This window comes from Calonectris borealis, chromosome 21, assembly GCF_964195595.1.
Source record: "Calonectris borealis chromosome 21, bCalBor7.hap1.2, whole genome shotgun sequence".
Taxonomy (NCBI): Eukaryota; Metazoa; Chordata; class Aves; order Procellariiformes; family Procellariidae; genus Calonectris; species Calonectris borealis.
The window spans coordinates 5595171-5612126 of NC_134332.1; the positions used below are offsets into that span (position 1 = coordinate 5595171).

Here is a 16956-nt window from a genome sequence, read left to right on the forward strand (position 1 = left end):
GCTGCCCCTATCGCCTGTGACAGAGCCCTGCTAAGTCGTGTTCACTCCTGCCACCCAGGGTCTCTCCACCAGCTCGCTCTTCTTTTCTCTGCTTGATTTCTCATGAAGATCGGGTGGTGGTCTGAATGGTGTCCGTCACACCACAGACCTCAAGATAGCCAGGGTTGTGATCAGAGGTCTCTTCTGGCCTGAGCAGCAGGATTTCTCTCTGTCTTTTCTTCCCCATTCTTGTGCTCTGTCTGCCGAGGATGTCCTCGTGGGGATGCCTGGAGAAGCCACGTTTTATCAGCGCTGTATCTGACACCGTGGCATGGCCACTCTGCCCTCAGTTCCCACCAGCCCTTCGCTGGATGCACTAGTGGAAGGGAAATGTTGTCCCAAGACAAAGTGAGAGCAGCGGATGCCTTGACAGGGGTCCTGTTAGCCTTGAAGCCTCGATGGTTGTTGAATCGACCAACTGGATGCCGCAGGCGTAGCAGCAAGCACAGGCTAGCAGAAATGGAGCGGGAGTATGCGCGCGCGTGTGCAGGTTGCCCATATGTGTGTCAGTCCTACTGCTACAGCCCCTGGCCTTCTTCCACCTCAGCTGGCAATGCTGTGTCTGGAGAGTAGCTGATGCAAGCCCTGGCCCTATGCTCTTCTGAGCTGTAGCATAAAACAGAGGCGATGTCCAAGTGCAGGGGCTCTACTGCGATTTCTGGATCAGCAGCTGGCTTCCCCTCCCTGCCGGAGCAGCCGCTGGATCTCTCGTGCTTTATACTGAGCTGAGCTTTGCTGGTGGTAGTCCTGACGTCCACTGTTTCACCACAGCAAAGTTCAGGGTAGCACTGGTGGAAACTTGGGTGGCAGCAGAATCACAGCCCACCACATCGACTTGGCAGTGGTTAATCATGGCTTCTTACTGGAGTAAATGATTTTAAGAATCTGGAGAATTAATCCCAGTCCTCTGAGGCTTCCTTGACCCAATGGCAGAATGAGATAGACTGAGCTGAAAGGATCATATTAATTCTCCGTGTTATTTTTTTGGTCTTAGAAATTCTTCCCCCTCCCTCTTTTCTCCTCTTCTCCTCCAAGATGGAGAATGTCTCATTCTGCTTGCATTGCAGCACAAAGAAGATAAGACTCTGTTTTGATAGAGCTGAATAGAAGCCTATGGTTAAGCAAAGATATGAAAGAGCAGTTTCAAAGAGGTGGCTTATCAGAAACAGGGTGAATTGTGATATGGGATTGAGGAGGAGTGGCACTGAATGCCTAGAAGTAAAGAGATAAGAGGACCTGGGAGGAAGGGGGAAATACCAGATGAGTGCTGTGTCTTGAAGACAGCCAGGCTGTCAGGGAAGAAGCTCCCGATGACAGCAAAGGCCCTGGCCACAAAATGAAAGCTCTCAGGAGCAGCTGGGGAGGAAATAGGAGGAGAGGAGAGATGAAATCCAGCTGTCTCAGATCCTACAGTTTACAGAGCATTGGAGACTCTGGTGAGACACTCAAGTTGAACCCTCCCTGCTACACACAGAGATCTGAGGTTTGGGCTTCTGCAGATGGTTCCCAGACCAGCAGGAGGGATTGGGGCTGGAGGTCTTGATATTCTTGGCGGTTGTTTCTAACCAAGTGGGTCTGCAAATCTAGTTAATGGAGAGGACTGGGCAGATAGGTCTGACCTGGGTTCCTAAACAGGCTCCTCCAAGGCTTCACATCCTGGTCCATTGCTGGCTGTTGGCTTGAGTGCTTGGTCTCCAGCCACCGACAGTTGGTCCCTCTCCCTTGTCTTTCTTGGTGCCTTTAACTGCTGTGGTCCTTGGTGGTGGGGTAGACTGACTAGCTCCTCCCTGGTGGGAGAAGAAGGCATATTCCTAAAAGGAAAGCCCCCAGGGCCTGCTAGGCTGACCCCATCCTGACTCTGCAGGTGGGAGACCAGATCCTGGAGGTGAACGGCAGGAGCTTCCTCAGCATCCCCCACGACGAGGCGGTGAAGCTGCTCAAGTCTTCCCGCCACCTCATCATGACAGTGAAAGACATCGGGAGGCTGCCTCATGCCCGCACCACTGTGGACGAGACCAGATGGATAGCAAGCTCCCAGATCGGAGAGACCCTTGTCAACTCGGCAGGGTATGTGCTTGATACACCCCTGCAAGCTTGCCGTGTAGGGCTGCCAACCCAGAACTCCCATAGGGTACATGAGGTGTCACCCAGGATGGGTGTGGAGTGGCAGCACGTGAAATGGTGGCAGCCTGATGCACTGTGATGTGCATCGGCAGCCTGTCTATGCGAACACCCCCGGTGCTTAGGTGTGAGGCCCCCATATGTGGTGCTTAGAAGACAGCATCTCTGGCCTGTAAGGTGGATTAGACAACGTGCTGCTGCCCCTTCCCTGTTCTCTCAGGCCAGAAGCTTTTAGCTTACAGGCACAGAGAGGTTCATAATGGATCTCGTGCCAGGCCTCAGGTGATGAGTGATGGGCACATGGCGCTCAGTGCTAACTGATCTTCTCCCTCCTTGCAGGGCAGTGGGCAATCACGCTGCGGAGGCGACAGCCAGGGTAAGAGATATCAGGCCTTCCTGATGCCTTGTGAAAAAATCGCCATCGTTGTCTCTTGTTTTCCATGGGAGGGAGGGCTTTGTGCTCCTGATTATAAAAGGGATGTTAGTTTTATGAGGACTGGGGGGTTTTAACTGGCTTTAGCCTTTTTTCTGCCCATCTCACTTTGCCAGCTGTGTTTCTACAAATAGTGCCACTGGTGAGTCAGTTCTGCAGCACATCTGGTGCCTCCTAGCCTAGGAATGATCACATTAATGGGCAAGGGGCAATGATCACACATGGGCAAGGACCGTGGGGACCCCTCCACCCTGCAGAGGTGGCCGTGATGCCTTCCGCGTGGTGGCTGCCTCTGGGCCTTGACAGCTCCTGGGATCTTTCCCATCCTGAAGCAGAGCTGAGCCAGCCTGCTCCAACACACCAGACGGTGGCAGGGCTGCAGCAGCAGCAGCAGCAGGGACTTACCCAGTGCTGTGACTGCATCTTCTCCAAACACCTCTTTGCAAAGCGCATTTCTTTTAAATGGAAATGAAGCAGCAAGGTTTCACAGGTGGCTCTCACTGATAACGGCTTTGTGCTGTTTGCTGGCAAAATATGCTCCCCAGCCTCAACTCCTTTCAGTGTCCCCGGGACAGTCGGGGTCCTGGCTGGCTCCATATCCCTACGCTGACTGTGCCAACACTGCCAGGGAGGGGAACAGCAAGGACCTCCTCTTAGAAAAAGCCTTTCATCTGCAGCCAGACGTGTCTCTCCCTGAGACTTCTTTGGTTGCCAGTGGCTCTTTCTTCACCAGGGTCTGCTTCGAGCTTGCAGCAGGGGCAAATGTGCCTTTTACACAAGACGGGAAGCTTGCCTCTGTCTTGTGGCCCCAGTTCCCCCAGCTCTGCCAGGAAGGAATAGAGCTTGCTATTAAATCCATAGCTGGTCAAGGGACACGTCCACGCTTGCTGAACAGAGCTGGGAAGCTGTTTTGTTTATTCAGCTGGTGCTGCATAAACTCATGGCTCTGGAGTTACCCAGACAAGTAGTGACATTAAGCGAGTGGCCGTGCTGGTGAATCCTTGGGGGTACCTGCCTCCAGTTATTCTTGGCGTCCCCCTTCCAGTCCCGCTTTCCAGCTTCGCCGCAGGTAGTTGGGTGAGAGCAGTGGTCTGAAACGCAGGCAGCTTGGGCTGGTAGGCAGAGCCCAGAGCAAGGGGACAGTTCTCGGTCCTGCCTATGCTGCCCAGCTGTCTCAGCAGAGAGACAGCTGCCCTCCTTTCAGCAGCTGGTTCCTTGGTATCCCAGGCCAAAGCCTACCTCCTGTCTTCTTCTGCAGCCTGTGTTTTACCGGGGCCTGGCCGGCTCCCAGGTAACGCTGAGCAGCATGGTGAACCAGACCCGAGTCATGCTGGAGGAACAGGCACGGCACCTGCTGAATGAACAGGAGCGGGCGACCATGGGGTACTACCTTGACGAGTATAAGGAAGGCAACATCTCTGTGGATGCTCTGGTCATGGCGCTCTTCGAGCTACTCAACACACATGCTAAGGTGAGAGCCACACACCAAGGTCAGGGACAGTTTCTTCCACCCGGTGGACTGAGCAGAGCTGTTGTCACAGTGTGGCTCAATGCCTCCAAGGTTATCTGCTCAGGATGTGAGAGTATGAAAGCAAAATCTAAATGTAGGACATTATGGGGGATAGAGGCTGGTGTTCAGTGGCAGAGGAGCTTCTGGTAAAGTTTAGGACGAAACCTCCTCGTGCGTTACCTGCCAGTACATCTCATTACCACTGTTGAACAGTGCGGGAGGATGGGTCTTCACCTACCCAGGAGTATGGTCGTGCCCCAACCTCTCTTTGGTTGTCTGTCTGCCTGGCCCAGTTCTCACTGCTTTCAGAGGTGCGGGGTGTCATCTCCCCGCAAGACCTCGACCGCTTTGACAACCTGGTGCTGAAGAGAGAGATTGAATCCATGAAGGCTCGACAGCCCTCGGGGCCCAGCATCGGCACCGACTCCTACTCTATGATGTCCTACAGCGACACCGTCTCTTCCTCCAGCAGCCACTTCACTGCCACAACCGTCAGCTCAGCCCGGGTAAGTCCCTCCTGGTTGTTCCTTTTTCTTTCAACGCCTGCTCCTGGCAGCCCTACAACAAACTCATTTCCCTGGAGTGCTATAAAGGTATTTCACCCTGCAGGAGACCCTGTTCAGTCTGCTTCCCCGATGGATTCCCCCAAAGCTTTCTTTTCTTCCTTGCAGACTGGGTGCAATAGTATGATTTGTAGGTGCAAGAAGGTGACGCTGTGACACGTGCTTGGTATCTCTGTGCCTGTAAGACTCAGTTGCCACTGTCCTCTGCATGCAGGCTGGGCCTGGTGCTAAGTGTCACTTTGTCCCCAGCGAGGGAGGAAGTCTGCTTCCCTCTAGGACCTCCATTGTGCAGTGCGAGCTGCATCCACACAGAAGTCTCAGCGACTTGTCGCTGTCACGCCATGCCTGTCGCTATTCACCAGCTGTGGCTGTCGCTTTTTAATCACCTCCTTAAAGACGCTGGCTGCCTGCTCCCCATCCCAGCAGGGACCGCAGCGGCCAGGCCAGCTGCATCCTGTCCCAGCCCCTGCCCACTCTCCAGCATTAAGCGGCAGCGCTCCCACGTCTCTCTGCCAGGCCTTCATTGTACTCACCGTCTAATTAAGTTATCGTAATCACGTCAGAGTGTGCAGGCACACAGCCCCAAAATTAATTTCCTAGCCATAAAATGCCTTTCATCATAAATGCATTAGCAACCTTGGAAATTAAAACCTTCATGAAAAGAATGGATGACAATGGGCTTTCTTCTAGTTCGACAGCAAGCAAACCAGCCCATGGCCGGGGCGAGTGGGATTGTGCTGCGGAGGGCCCAGGCAACACAGCCGGCAGGGGAGAGAGGTGGGGGGGCTTTCCTGGGGCTGTGCCTGCCTACGCAGTTTGGTCCAGCCTCCCAAGAGGCCTCGGAGAGTTTCAGAGCATCAGAGCTGTGCTTTTGTCCCGTTGACTTCACAAATACCCATAGGAAAGCCATCTGCTCTGCTCAGGATGGATTACAGTGAGATCCTTTCTGGATCAGGATAAACAAAGCGAGTTTTGCGCTGCTCTCCAAAGGCCTGCTGGGAAAATCTTTCTGAAGTATCAGAGGGCTAACACAGGTCTGCCAGGACTTGCGCGCTGAGCGTGACACCCCGTTCCCATGCTGTCCCCGTGCCTGGGGCTGTACCACTTGCTTCGGGTGCGTCGTGCGCTCCCTCCTGCTCTGTGACACCACGTGCCAGCGATGGCCCAGCCCCACCTGGCACATGGGCCCAGGGGTCAGCGAGGGAGACTGGGGCGCTGGCATAGAGAAGAGAGTGGGCACCATCTGGTGGGCCCTGTTTTAAGAGCTTCCTTCAAGAACATGTGTCCCTCGGTCACACTGCAGGTCCTCCCTGGCAGCGTGGCACCTCTTTCCATGGCCGTGGGAACATACACCCCTCTGGGCTCTGCCTCGGGTGGTGGGAACACTGACGCTTGAGATGTTTACCACCACTGCTTGCTAAAACAACTGCCAAGCAAAGAGCACCGGTTCGTGGTGGATGGGTGCTTATCTCAGCTAGCAGGAGAGGGAGAAGAGGGGCAGAGCTCCCAAACTATTTCCTCTGCCCTGTTCTGCCCTAAGGCCCTGCTGCTGTTGCCCTCCCCAGCACCTCTTGCAGGAGGGGCTCATTTCAGCCTTCACATTCAGCACTGGATGCAGCTGGATGTGGATTCTGCAGGGTGGGTTTTGGGGGAAGAGGGATGCGTTGTGCCGGGATTTGCTTGACTCATTTGTTCTGCATCCTCCCTGATGTTATGTTTTCGCTTTTATGCTTGTTTTGATCTGCTTTTCCCCTCGCACGTCCCCAGGAGCGGCTCTTGTGGCTAATAGACCTGATGGAGGTAGGGGCTGTCAGCGAGACGGGGAGCTCGAGTACTGCGGTTGCCATAGTAGATGGGTTGAGAGTGCGTGCGAATGTGCGTCGGGTGGGAGGCGGGGTACAGGCTGTCCAGGGGCCAGCATGCGACTCAGCCACGTGAACAGCCGCCTCCTTTCACCCATCTCTGCCTTTTCTTCCTCTGGCTCTGCTGAGCCATTCCAGAGTCCCTTTCCCCAGCTCGGCAGCACGGCTGCAGGCCTTGGTGCTGCAGTGCAGACAAGATTCAGCCTTGAACCAAACCCAGCTGGTACCGCTGTCCTGCTTGCCCTAAAGCCTTGCCACTGACAGCTCAGGGCTGGGGTTTTAGAAGGACCAGCAGTGTTGATGCCTGATGGACCCTAGACTGCCCTTGTTGCCTGCTCTACCTTCTGCTGTGCTGTCTTGCTGTAGGGGCACCCTGGCTAAATACCAGTAGGCTGGTCACGTCCTGTCACACATCCTCAGGGGTGGGGGAGAATTTTCCTTATGGGCCTTGGGTCTGCAAAAATCTGTACTCTAGTGCAGGAGGGGTCGGTGTACTCGCGTTGTGCTTGTTCAGGCTTGGAGAAAACCTCACACAGACTTTAGAGAGGCTAAAGAAGGATGTGGGGAGAGCCTCAGAAATCCCTCTGTCGTAACAGAGCTCTTGGTTGGGAGGAGGCTGAGGAGAGCTTCAGCCTTGTGCCCTGCAGCGCAGCTCCGTGGTGCGGAGTGCCTTCCCTCCTTGTCTGGGAGGAAATCACGGGGGTCAGTGGGTTGAACACACACAGCAAGTGGTAGAGCTGAGAGCTGCTAGTACTGCTCTGGGAGAGAGGACCTCTCTCTGGTAGCTGTGAACCTGGCCCAAAAGCCACATCCCTCTGGGAATGGCACTCATCTAGAAGAGGATAGCTGTAGTGTTCCCAGATTGAGTTTATCGCAGGCACCCTGGACCATGGGACACAGAGTTCTTTGGCTTCATGACCAAAGGCAGTGACACTAGACCAGGCCCCCTGTCTGTCAGCTCTCCATGGGTTGGTGGGTGAACTTACACCAAAAATAACCAGTATGAGGCTGATGAGGACCTGCTGTGTGAAAAGTGATTCTGTTATGGGATGCTTGAGGGGTACTGGGAAATGAGACAAAGCCGTGTTTGATGATGCCACCCACAGATGAAGTGTGTCTGCCTAAGTGTCACCATCACCTTTGTAAATCTTGGGTCTCCAGATGAGTCCTGCAAAGCAGAGGTTAATTGTAGACTGCAATAATCAGATGCGAGTTGTCTGATCAGAGCAGTATGAATTTCTAATTGCTTGCAAGCAAGGCAGTCTAGCATTTCCTTTGTCCCTGCCTCCTGCCCCAGCCCTCATTGTTAGGATTAAGGAATTGAAATCCCTGTTGATTTCTGTTTTTTCTCACTGCTTCCTAGCAAAGACACTGCCATCCAAAGGTGCCTTCTCCTCCCAGGGCCTGATTCCACAGGCGCTGACTTGCTCCCAGCTCCCTGAAGGTGCAGGATTGGGCCCAGTGTGGTAACCCAGTTGAGTTGCTAGCCCCTGTCTGTCTTTGGTCTCGGTTTCACAAGAAGTATAAGTAAGGAGAGGATGGCACTGAGCTGTTCCTCTCTCTGTAAAGTGAATCTCAAGCACAAGAGCCCACAGCCTCTTTGGTAGCTGGTAGATGATCTCTGTGTCCCCAGAGGGAGAGCAGAACGAGAGCAGAGAAATGGGGGACATCTTCCTCACCTGTGTTCACCATTAGAGAGCTGCTCCAGCTCCCAGCTGTCCTCTGACCCCCTCCAGGACAGGCACAGACATCCCATGAGGAGGGTTCCCATGTGCTTGGCACAGTCTTCTCGGGCGATGAGGATGGAGACAGAGTGAAGCCACCTTGTGGGTGTCGTTGTGTCACCCTCAGAGCCCCCGAAGTCAGCGAGGTCTGTGCTCAGGCTGGGGCAGGGCCAGGGGCTCTGGGGCTCCTCCAGCCTGTGGATGCGTTCTGGGGTGGGAGAGAGGAGGAAAGCTGGGCTTATTCTCATACTGGCGCAGTTGTTCACAATTTAAACCCTGTGGGAGTCAGGCTGAGTAGCTCTGCAAAGCTCTCGTTAGAGTAACTGGAAAATAAGGGACTCATTTGGATCTGTGAGGTTAATTAAAGGTTGGGTTGTATTCCCCAGGGAGGTGGCAGTTTTTCCACCACTTAATCTGCAAATGGAAACTGGCTGCTTGTCTGAAAGATGCTCTCCAGCTCCATCGCTCCTGCCGTGGACTCCATGCAAGATAGGAAGGACAAAAGTTTTCCAGCTGCACCCTGCAGAGGGGCTGGAAGGGCCTCGGCTGGCCTCCGATTTCTATAAGTAACTAGAAAATAAATGGGGTAAAGGAGCAGAGAGTCGGTAGGAGGGAGCAGCCTCCTCAATAAATACTCATTTTTCAGAGCAGCGGCACGTGGCTTCGATGGGTCTTTCAAGGGAAATCCAGGAAAGCACAGTCTTAAAATAGCCAATTCCTGAAAGCAAATGTGCTCAGCTTAAAAGCCATTACATTTTACAGCCCAGAGCAATTTCTGTTTAATTGCTTTTGCCCCCAAAGTACTAAGCTTGGGGAAAGGCAAATTTCCTCCTTGCACACTTCAGCAGAAAAAAGTGCCCTGAGGAAGGTGAGCAGTATTAGTGTCCTCGGCTGTTCAGGGTGAGCAGAGCTGGGGCAGCAGGATTAGGGCCATCTCACTGGGCTGGTAGGGAGGGCGCTGGGTGCAGCTGGCCGTGCCCACCCTCCCTTTGCAAGGAGGATTCAAGTCTCGGCGCAGGCTGGTCCTAGCTACGAGGCTTGGGCTGGGACATGGCCCACGATGCGCTCTGGGATGGGCTTGGTGGTGTGGTGATGGGCACAGAATTTAGTGGCAGGACTTGGGGAGATGGCACTGGCAGATTTTAGGGGGCATCGGGCAGACTCTTATCTTCTTAGTAGTGATGTAACTATGACTATTTGACGTCAGGCTGCTCCCGGTCATATCGCAGGGGTCTGGTCCTCAAGCATTTGCCAAGAGCTCTGTGAGCTCTTGGAGGCAGGTTGAGGCTGGCAGAGGCAGGGAGAGGGAAGAGTTAGGGACACAGCTGAGATCCTCCCAAACACGGCCAGGCTGGTGCTGAAATGCCACCATCTCCGCCTTGGCTCCTTTCCTTGTGCATGCAGCCATTTGGCTGGATTAAAGGCTCTGGGCAGCATCTGGAGGTGGGCTGGTGCAGGGAGAGGGTGATACTTGGGCAGCTTTCTGCAGAACAGCTTTCTCGTTAGAGGAAACGATGGCAAAAGGAGGGAGCTCTGCGGTGAGTGCACCGGTGCCGTTTGGTGCAATTTACCCAGCGCTGTGTTTTGTCCAGCTGAGCATCTCTGCTTCTTGGCATCATGCAGGGACATGATGGCAGTCGAGCTTTTAGATTCATTGGCGCTTCAATCAAATCTGAAGTCCTATTGCTAATGTGTGCACAGCCCAGAGCAGTTCGTGATCATTTTAATCAATATGAAGGCAGGTCGCTTTTGAAATAGCCCTACCTGCCTCTTCCTCCAGCCTCAGGCATATGGTATCACCCCATCCTTCATGCCAGTGCTTGGATTTGCACGGTCCTGTGGCATGTCAAGTCTGGCTGAAGACTGATCTTTCTGTTGCTGCTGCCATGTGTTTCAGCCAAATCGGTCTTCTGCCTTGGCTTGCCTCACAGTCAGTAATCCAAGAAGGGGTAGGGGATGTTTCTTTTTCAAAAGCCACCTGCCTTTACATCGGATTAATCGATGGTGAAATCAACCTTCGTCAGAGGAAGGAGTGGTTTCCCAAGCTAATACTTTACCTGTCACTCTCTGAACAAGACATTTTTTTTAGTTCTCATTCTCCGGGGCTCCTTCTGAAGCCACAGAGATAAAAGCACTTTCCTTCAATGTTTTTGCTACTTCTTTAATGCTCTTAATTGTCTCCCATGTCTATTTTGGGATGCTAACATCTTACAGGCACAGCGGCAGCCTCCAGCAGATGGGGGAAATGCAGATGCACCAGCATTTCAACTAACCAGTTGTTTACCCTGCAATAAATAACACGCAGTTAAACACAAACTGTACCCTGCCCATTCCAGCACAAATGAACAAACATCCCTGTGAACGTGACAGAAATGAAGTACACCCTTTCTGAGGAGCAGCGGGCACCTCTCTAGATCAGGAGTTGCTGTGGGAGGGGGGTGCTGAGTCTGGGTTTGCTCTTGCAGGGGAACCAGGTGGAGCTGGGGCTGTGCGCTGGCAGAGCATCCCCCAGGAGAGTACCTGGGGCAAAGCCGGCAGTAGAGGCATGGCTCCGGGCTAGACTCAGCTGGGTTCAGGCCTGTCCAGTGCCAGGCCAGGCATGGCTTGTCAGGGCAGAGCTGCCTACCCAGCCTCCACTGCACGCCCCCAGTTCTGCCATCCCTGCTGTTACTTAGCCTGGGTGCCTGTTTGCTCTGCTTGACTGTATCCATGTCCTGTCCTTCGGTCCATCCTGATTGACAGCTGCCCCTGCCCAGACAGACTGACAGATTCTCAAAGCCCTTTTTGATTTCTGGAACTGTGATGTGTTCAGAACTGTGTTGTGACATTTTCTAACGACACTTTGACTCATAAAGGGAAGGCAGTGGCAGCGGCTTCTGTTTGCATCTGAGACCGACTGCTCTGGTTTGCAAGGGAGGGAAGTTTTAAACTTTTTCATTGCCCTTCTCCTGGGAAAGATCCAGGTATTGAACCTGCAGCCCTCAAAGCTGGTTCCTCCTCTCCCTCCAAATTAAACAGAAGAGCTGAGATTTGGGTTTAGAGGAGCACACTCCTCTGCTGCAGAAGAAATTGCCTGTGAACCTGGTAGGTCAGGTTCACAATATGCTTTGAGCATGCTTCTTAGCTTGGGAGAGTTGGTTTCCCAACCAAGTTGCTTTGCTCATACGTGTGGGTCTCTAGGGAACCTCTCAGGAAACCAGAACCTTTGGGTGAAAGACTGGCCTTGCGTGGGGGGGGTTGAGCAATGCCCTGCATCACTCTGCACGTTCCCTATCATGCTGGCACTGTGGTGGTTGCTTCTTGCTGCTGTGACCTGGTTTTCTCTTCCTTCTTTGCCCTACCAGAACACGTCAGAATTGGAGGGAGGTGGAGATGGCCACCAAAGTAGCATCAACACCCTGCCGGACATCTCCCTGGTAAGACACTGCACCGTACTGCTGCGCCTCGGATGGGAGCTGAAGGCAAATTGAAGATACCGAGTTTTGCCTCAGCTTCTGTAGCTCTTTGCTACATCAGCTGCCCATGGATGACACTGCAGTCACTGAAGCAAATTAATCAGACTGGTTAGGAAGAAGGATTCTGGCTGTCTGAATAAGAGTAGCATCTGTGTGAACCAGAGCAAAAGTTGGGTAGTTTGTCCTCTAAGCGTCCTCATTTGTGAGTTGCATTCTTATGGCCAATAAGGTCAGAAAGGCATTTCTATGAAAATCAGCCCATTTTACCATGGTCACTGTGGCAGATACAGGTGACTGTGGGCCTGGGGAAGTTCTCGCATCTGGGCATGGTGTCCTAAACTTTTCTGTTCTTGGTTTGGCAGGATGATCTCTCGTCCTTCCCAGATGAACCACCCAACTTCAAGCCTCCGCCTCCTCCTTCAGCCCCTCAGATGCTGGACCCCTCTGCTGCCCAGCACAGGAACCCAGGGAAAGACAAGCCCAAGCGCCCTTCCTCTGAGTCCTCTCAGTCAGGCCTTTTCTTCATGGCCCCCCGAAACCCCACGCCCCCTCTTAGCCACACCGAGAAGGACACAGTCAGCCTGACTTCCACTGCTACCACATCCACCGAGGAGTCTGCCCCAAGCGCTATCTATGCTACCATTTCCCCAGCCCTGCACAGCTCCAGGAGGCAGATGGATGCCCAGCTCTCCTTGGTCAGCCAGCACCCCATCGGTCCCTTCCCCAGGGTCCAGTCCCCAACGAGGTTGAAGAGCCCACCCCCAGAGGGCCCCGCAGCCGGTGGGCTTCAAAGCCCCCCTTCCCCGTCCCCTCCTCCTCCCCCGTCCCACCCAGCACCCCCTCCACCGGACAAGGGCAGCCCGCAGGCCATGGCCAACCAGCATTTCATCATGGTGGAGGTGCACCAACCCAACAGCGAGCCCGACGTCAATGAAGTGAGGCCCTTGCCCCAGGCCAGAGGTGGGTGTCACCTTCTCAGCCGCGGGGTGAAAAAAACCCTCTCTGGGGTGTTCCTCAAGAGAGAAACCAGAGAAGAGACAGATCTCAAGGGCAGGAACTGGGAGAGTTGGAAGAGGGAGACCTGCATCAGGCTGTCGGTCCCTGCCTGAGCAGCAGGCTTGGTTGCAGGGCTTCCCCCTTCCCGGCGGGGATGTGAGCTGGCAGCGCCTGCCAGGGAGGGGCTGCAAGGGCAAACATCGTGATTTTGGTTCAAACTCTGGGTCAAGAGGGTAGGGTAAAAGCTCTCTGGATCCATGTGGCAACGTTTGGTACCTGTGTGTTGGTTTGCTTTTTTCCCTGAGATAAATTTTCAATTGCAGAAAACAGCTTGACAGCATCATGGCAAAAAAAGTGAAAATCCAGGAAACGCATAAAGCCCTCCACAGTGTTAGCAGCAGCAGTGGTGCTGATCTCTGAGACAAAGCCCTCAGCCCGGCATTTTGGCAACGCTGGAAAACCTGCGAGGCCCAGGGCCAGGGCAGCCAGCTCCCCATCGGCATTCAGCATGCCCTTCAAAGCCTCCCTGGGTCTCCAGTGCCATTCAGGCTGACCTTTACTTAAAGACCAAGCTCTGTTAGGCAGTTGATTGCAACTTTTCTCTTGCGTGGGCTTTGCTGCCTTAGTTCATAAAAATCTGCTTCCAGCAGAGTTTTAAAAGAAAAAAAGAAGCGATTCTGGGATTTTCCCATTAACTCCAGATTTTGGAAAAAAAAAAGTCTAATTACGCCTACACTGAGCTTGGGAGTCAGATTTATCCTGAGCATATCCCAGGAAAAAGAAGTGGAAGTGAGGGAGGAATGTGCTGGGCTCCCCAGGTCCCTCGGCAAATGGCTCTGGTCCAGCGGGAGTGGGAGGGGTGGCCCTGGAGCCCTGAGGGTGCCCAGGAAGGTGGGCTCTGCTTTCGGCTGAGACCCGTTGGGGCTGAGGGTACCCACAGCATCCCCAAGCCCCTGTCAGCGCCCCTCGAAATGCCCTGTTTGCGGCCGGGCTTCATGGGACCCGATGCGAGTGGCATTATCGCCCTCCTGTGGCACCGTCCTCCCACTGCAATTAGTTCATTAATCTCGGGGTAATGGATGAAGGGCTGGAGTGCCTGCCTCTGACACCGCACGGAGGCCGGATCCTGCCCGAGGGGTGTCAGCAGTGTGACCCCCAACTCTCCAAGTCCCAGAGCCGATTTCGCACCTCTCAGGTGCTGTCATGCCGTTGTTCCTGACGCTCGTTTCCAGAGGCAGAGTCTCGATCTGCACTCAGAGTCTTCACCCTCGAAGGGGAGAAAGCTCCTACCTGTCAGCTCCTCTTTGCTCGGGTCTGTCCCCATCTCCTCCCAGACCCTGGTGTTGAGCATGGGCTGGCTTCAACTGGCCTCCAGCAAGATCCCTGAACTCATCACCCGCTCCCTCCATCCCAGTTCGGGATCTGGGTTGGATCCTTGGACCTGGGTTTGAGGCCACTTGTTCCTTGATGCTCCCTGTGCACAGCTCTGCTCTTCAGGAGGGGGCCGCTTGGGAACCCCGCTCTGAAGTCCAGGTCTAAATCCCAGGGGACCTGCCCAGCCCTGGGAGCGGGTGAGATGTCCTCCCTCTGGTACGTGGCCCTGGGGGTGCTCGGCTGGCCGCAGAGCCGCGCTGCCCGACCTCTAACAGCCCTCGTCTCTCCCCAGCCTCCACGCTCTCCCAGCTGTCGGACAGCGGGCAGACCCTCAGCGAGGACAGCGGGGTGGACATCGGGGAGGTTGAGATGAGCGGCAAGGACAAGAGCCGGCAGCCGGTCCCTGGGAAAAGCCGAAGCCTCAAGGAGGCCACGAGGAGCGAGGGGGCAGCAGAAGGGGCCTCCAAGCCGGTGAGGCTGGGTGCCCGGGGGCCTCGGGGCGCTGCCGTTCATGGGAGTGGGCACGCGGGGCTGCCAAAGGGCAGTGCTGCTCCCCACTGCCTTGGTTCTGCTCCCCCTGCCTGCGGGCAGCAGCCCCTCTTTTGTGCTTTGAGGGGTTATTTATCCTCTTGTTCAATGAGCTGGGGCAGCTCGCTGGTGGGCTGAGCTGTGGGGAAGGGAGCCAGGAGGGGCTGAGAGGGGCACTCCATCTTGGGTAAATCCAGTCCCTCCCAGCTCCAGCAAGCAGCTACTTGGGACATGGCAGAGTTCCTGGCTCTGAGGGGACATCCGCAGGGCAGTGTCCCATGAGTGAAGTCACCTGTCACCCGGAAGGGAAGGTGGCATCAGGTTTTGGAAATAAATTGGAGGGTTTCTGATGGTGGCAGGGTTGAGGGGCTTAGGCAGGCAGCCGGAGAGCCGCTCTGCTCCTCCCCAAGCCCTTCCACACCTGCACAGGGTTGGGATCTTGGATGTGAACAGTCAGAGAGCAACTGCAGGCAGCGTGTCTGTCCCTCTCCCGCGGAAGCCTGCTGTGGGTGAACCTGCCTGCCGCGGAGCCCCAGCCGAGGGAGCGCGGCAGGCAGAAGGTGCCTGGCCTCCCTCGGCAGCACTGCTGTCTGTCCCCGCAGCCGGGGCTCCTGGAGCCCACGTCATGTCTGATCCGAGTGTCCAAGAGCGCACCGACCTTGGGGATCGCCATCGAGGGTGGAGCGAACACGCGGCAGCCGCTGCCCCGCATCGTCACCATCCAGGTAGGCTGAGAATGGGAAGAACTCAATGCACATCCCGTCCCTCTCCTCCCTGGATATCAGGAAAGCCCCTCAGCCACAGTACAGCAGCAGCCCTGCCCCAAGGGGGGATTTTGGAGGTGTGCTTCCCTCCTGCTGATCCCTAGATCAGCTAGGCAGCCCTGCATCTCCCTAAACATCGGAGGCATCATTCTGCTGTGAGGGGTTTGCTGAGGATTGCATTCGTGTCCCGTGGATGATCCCATACCGTAAAGCACGTCCTGGGAGCCAAGGATTTACCACAGACATTTCAGAGAGGGTCTGGGCAGCCCCGAAAGCTTGGCTGGTGTCTCCAGATGTCTGGAAACTCCCTTTTTCTGCTCAGCTAGAGGGTTGGGGAGGGAGAATGGTGGATGATAGCTGGGGAACTGAACCCTTGGGAGCTGTCTCCCCGCACCGTTTTCTCTGCTGTTTACTTGGGGCAAAATTCAAGTTACAGCAAAAGAAAAGCAGAGCTGACTGCGCCTTGGTTATTCTTGGCCACCCCAGCTGGCACTGCGCTCCAGGAGCAAGCAGGAGAGAAGCCAAATTCGTCCTCTTTTTCCAAAAAGTGAAATGTTTCATTTCCATCGTGTTTACCCTGAACCGGGATGAACGTGATGGAAATGAAATATTTCCCATTTTCCCAAAACCGCCTATATTTCACCCCTGGGCTGAGCCAGGGGGTGGTGGGAGCATGAGTTGACCACCTCTCTCCCGCAGCGCGGAGGCTCGGCGCACAACTGTGGGAAGCTGAAGGTGGGCCACGTCATTTTGGAAGTGAACGGCACGGGGCTACGGGGCAAAGAGCATCGGGAAGCCGCCCGCATCATCGCTGAAGCCTTTAAGCTGAAGGAAAAGGACTACATTGATTTCTTGGTCACAGAATTCAACGTTGCCCTTTAGGAACCCGAATGGGTTTGGGGAGAGTGGCTTGGGTTGGGGAGCACCTGAATGGGGATGAAAGGCAGCACCGAGGTGTGAAAGCAGCATCCCACCATGCAGAGCCCTTGCCCGCACGTACAGACACCCACAGCTTGTTCCCAAATTTCCCCCCCCCACACCGCAGACTCTCGCTGCCTGGGTAGGGCAGGCTGAGAACGGGCAGAAATCAGTGCACATCCCTTAAAGTCTTCATCCCTGTCCTCTCTGGGGTGGGGGGGCTGCCCTTCGGGGACACCCTCTTCCCCCTCGGCCAGGCTGGGGAGCAGGGCAGGACGACGGCGGAGGTCTGGGTGTCCCCGCTGTCATTTGAGTGCCACACGCAGAGCAAGGTGGGCCTGTGGCTCAGGCTGGAGGGTTTTTCGGGTGGTCGCTGCTCCCTCGGGTGCTCGCCTCCCTGCCCAAGGTGGGTGGCACGGGCCACGGGTGGGGATGCAGAGAGAGCAACCGGAGGCCTTGTAAATTGCTGGCAACGTTGTCGTATTTATATATACAGAGCTTGTGCTTTTAATTTTTCAATAAATCTATCAGGTTAGAAAAAGGCTGGGTTGGGGGGGTTTCTCCAGGGCTGGGATGGGGTGAGTAGGAAGGTAAGTGGCAGGAATGCCTGCGGGGCACCCCAGCACCGGCAGGGCAGGTGGGGGTGCGGTGGCGATGGGCATCGCGGCT

At 55.0% G+C, this 16956-nt stretch overlaps 1 protein-coding gene across 3 annotated transcripts in view; it reads left to right on the forward strand.

Annotated features, from left to right (window-relative positions):
- Positions 1 to 16823, forward strand: part of WHRN (whirlin) — a 55855-nt gene extending 39032 nt beyond the window's left edge. For 2 of the 3 annotated variants that reach the window (XM_075170453.1, XM_075170455.1), the window contains exons 4-12: positions 1904 to 2106; positions 2500 to 2536; positions 3852 to 4064; positions 4397 to 4609; positions 11597 to 11668; positions 12070 to 12667; positions 14370 to 14548; positions 15208 to 15330; positions 16069 to 16823. In XM_075170453.1, coding sequence (XP_075026554.1) covers positions 1904 to 2106; positions 2500 to 2536; positions 3852 to 4064; positions 4397 to 4609; positions 11597 to 11668; positions 12070 to 12667; positions 14370 to 14548; positions 15208 to 15330; positions 16069 to 16251 — 1821 coding nt within the window. In that variant the 3' untranslated portion in view covers positions 16252 to 16823. Of the gene's footprint in view, positions 1 to 1903; positions 2107 to 2499; positions 2537 to 3851; positions 4065 to 4396; positions 4610 to 6433; positions 6467 to 11596; positions 11669 to 12069; positions 12668 to 14369; positions 14549 to 15207; positions 15331 to 16068 lie in introns of all 3 variants that reach the window. The other variant, XM_075170452.1, reaches the window with a different exon arrangement.
- The last annotated feature ends 133 nt before the right edge of the window (positions 16824 to 16956 follow it).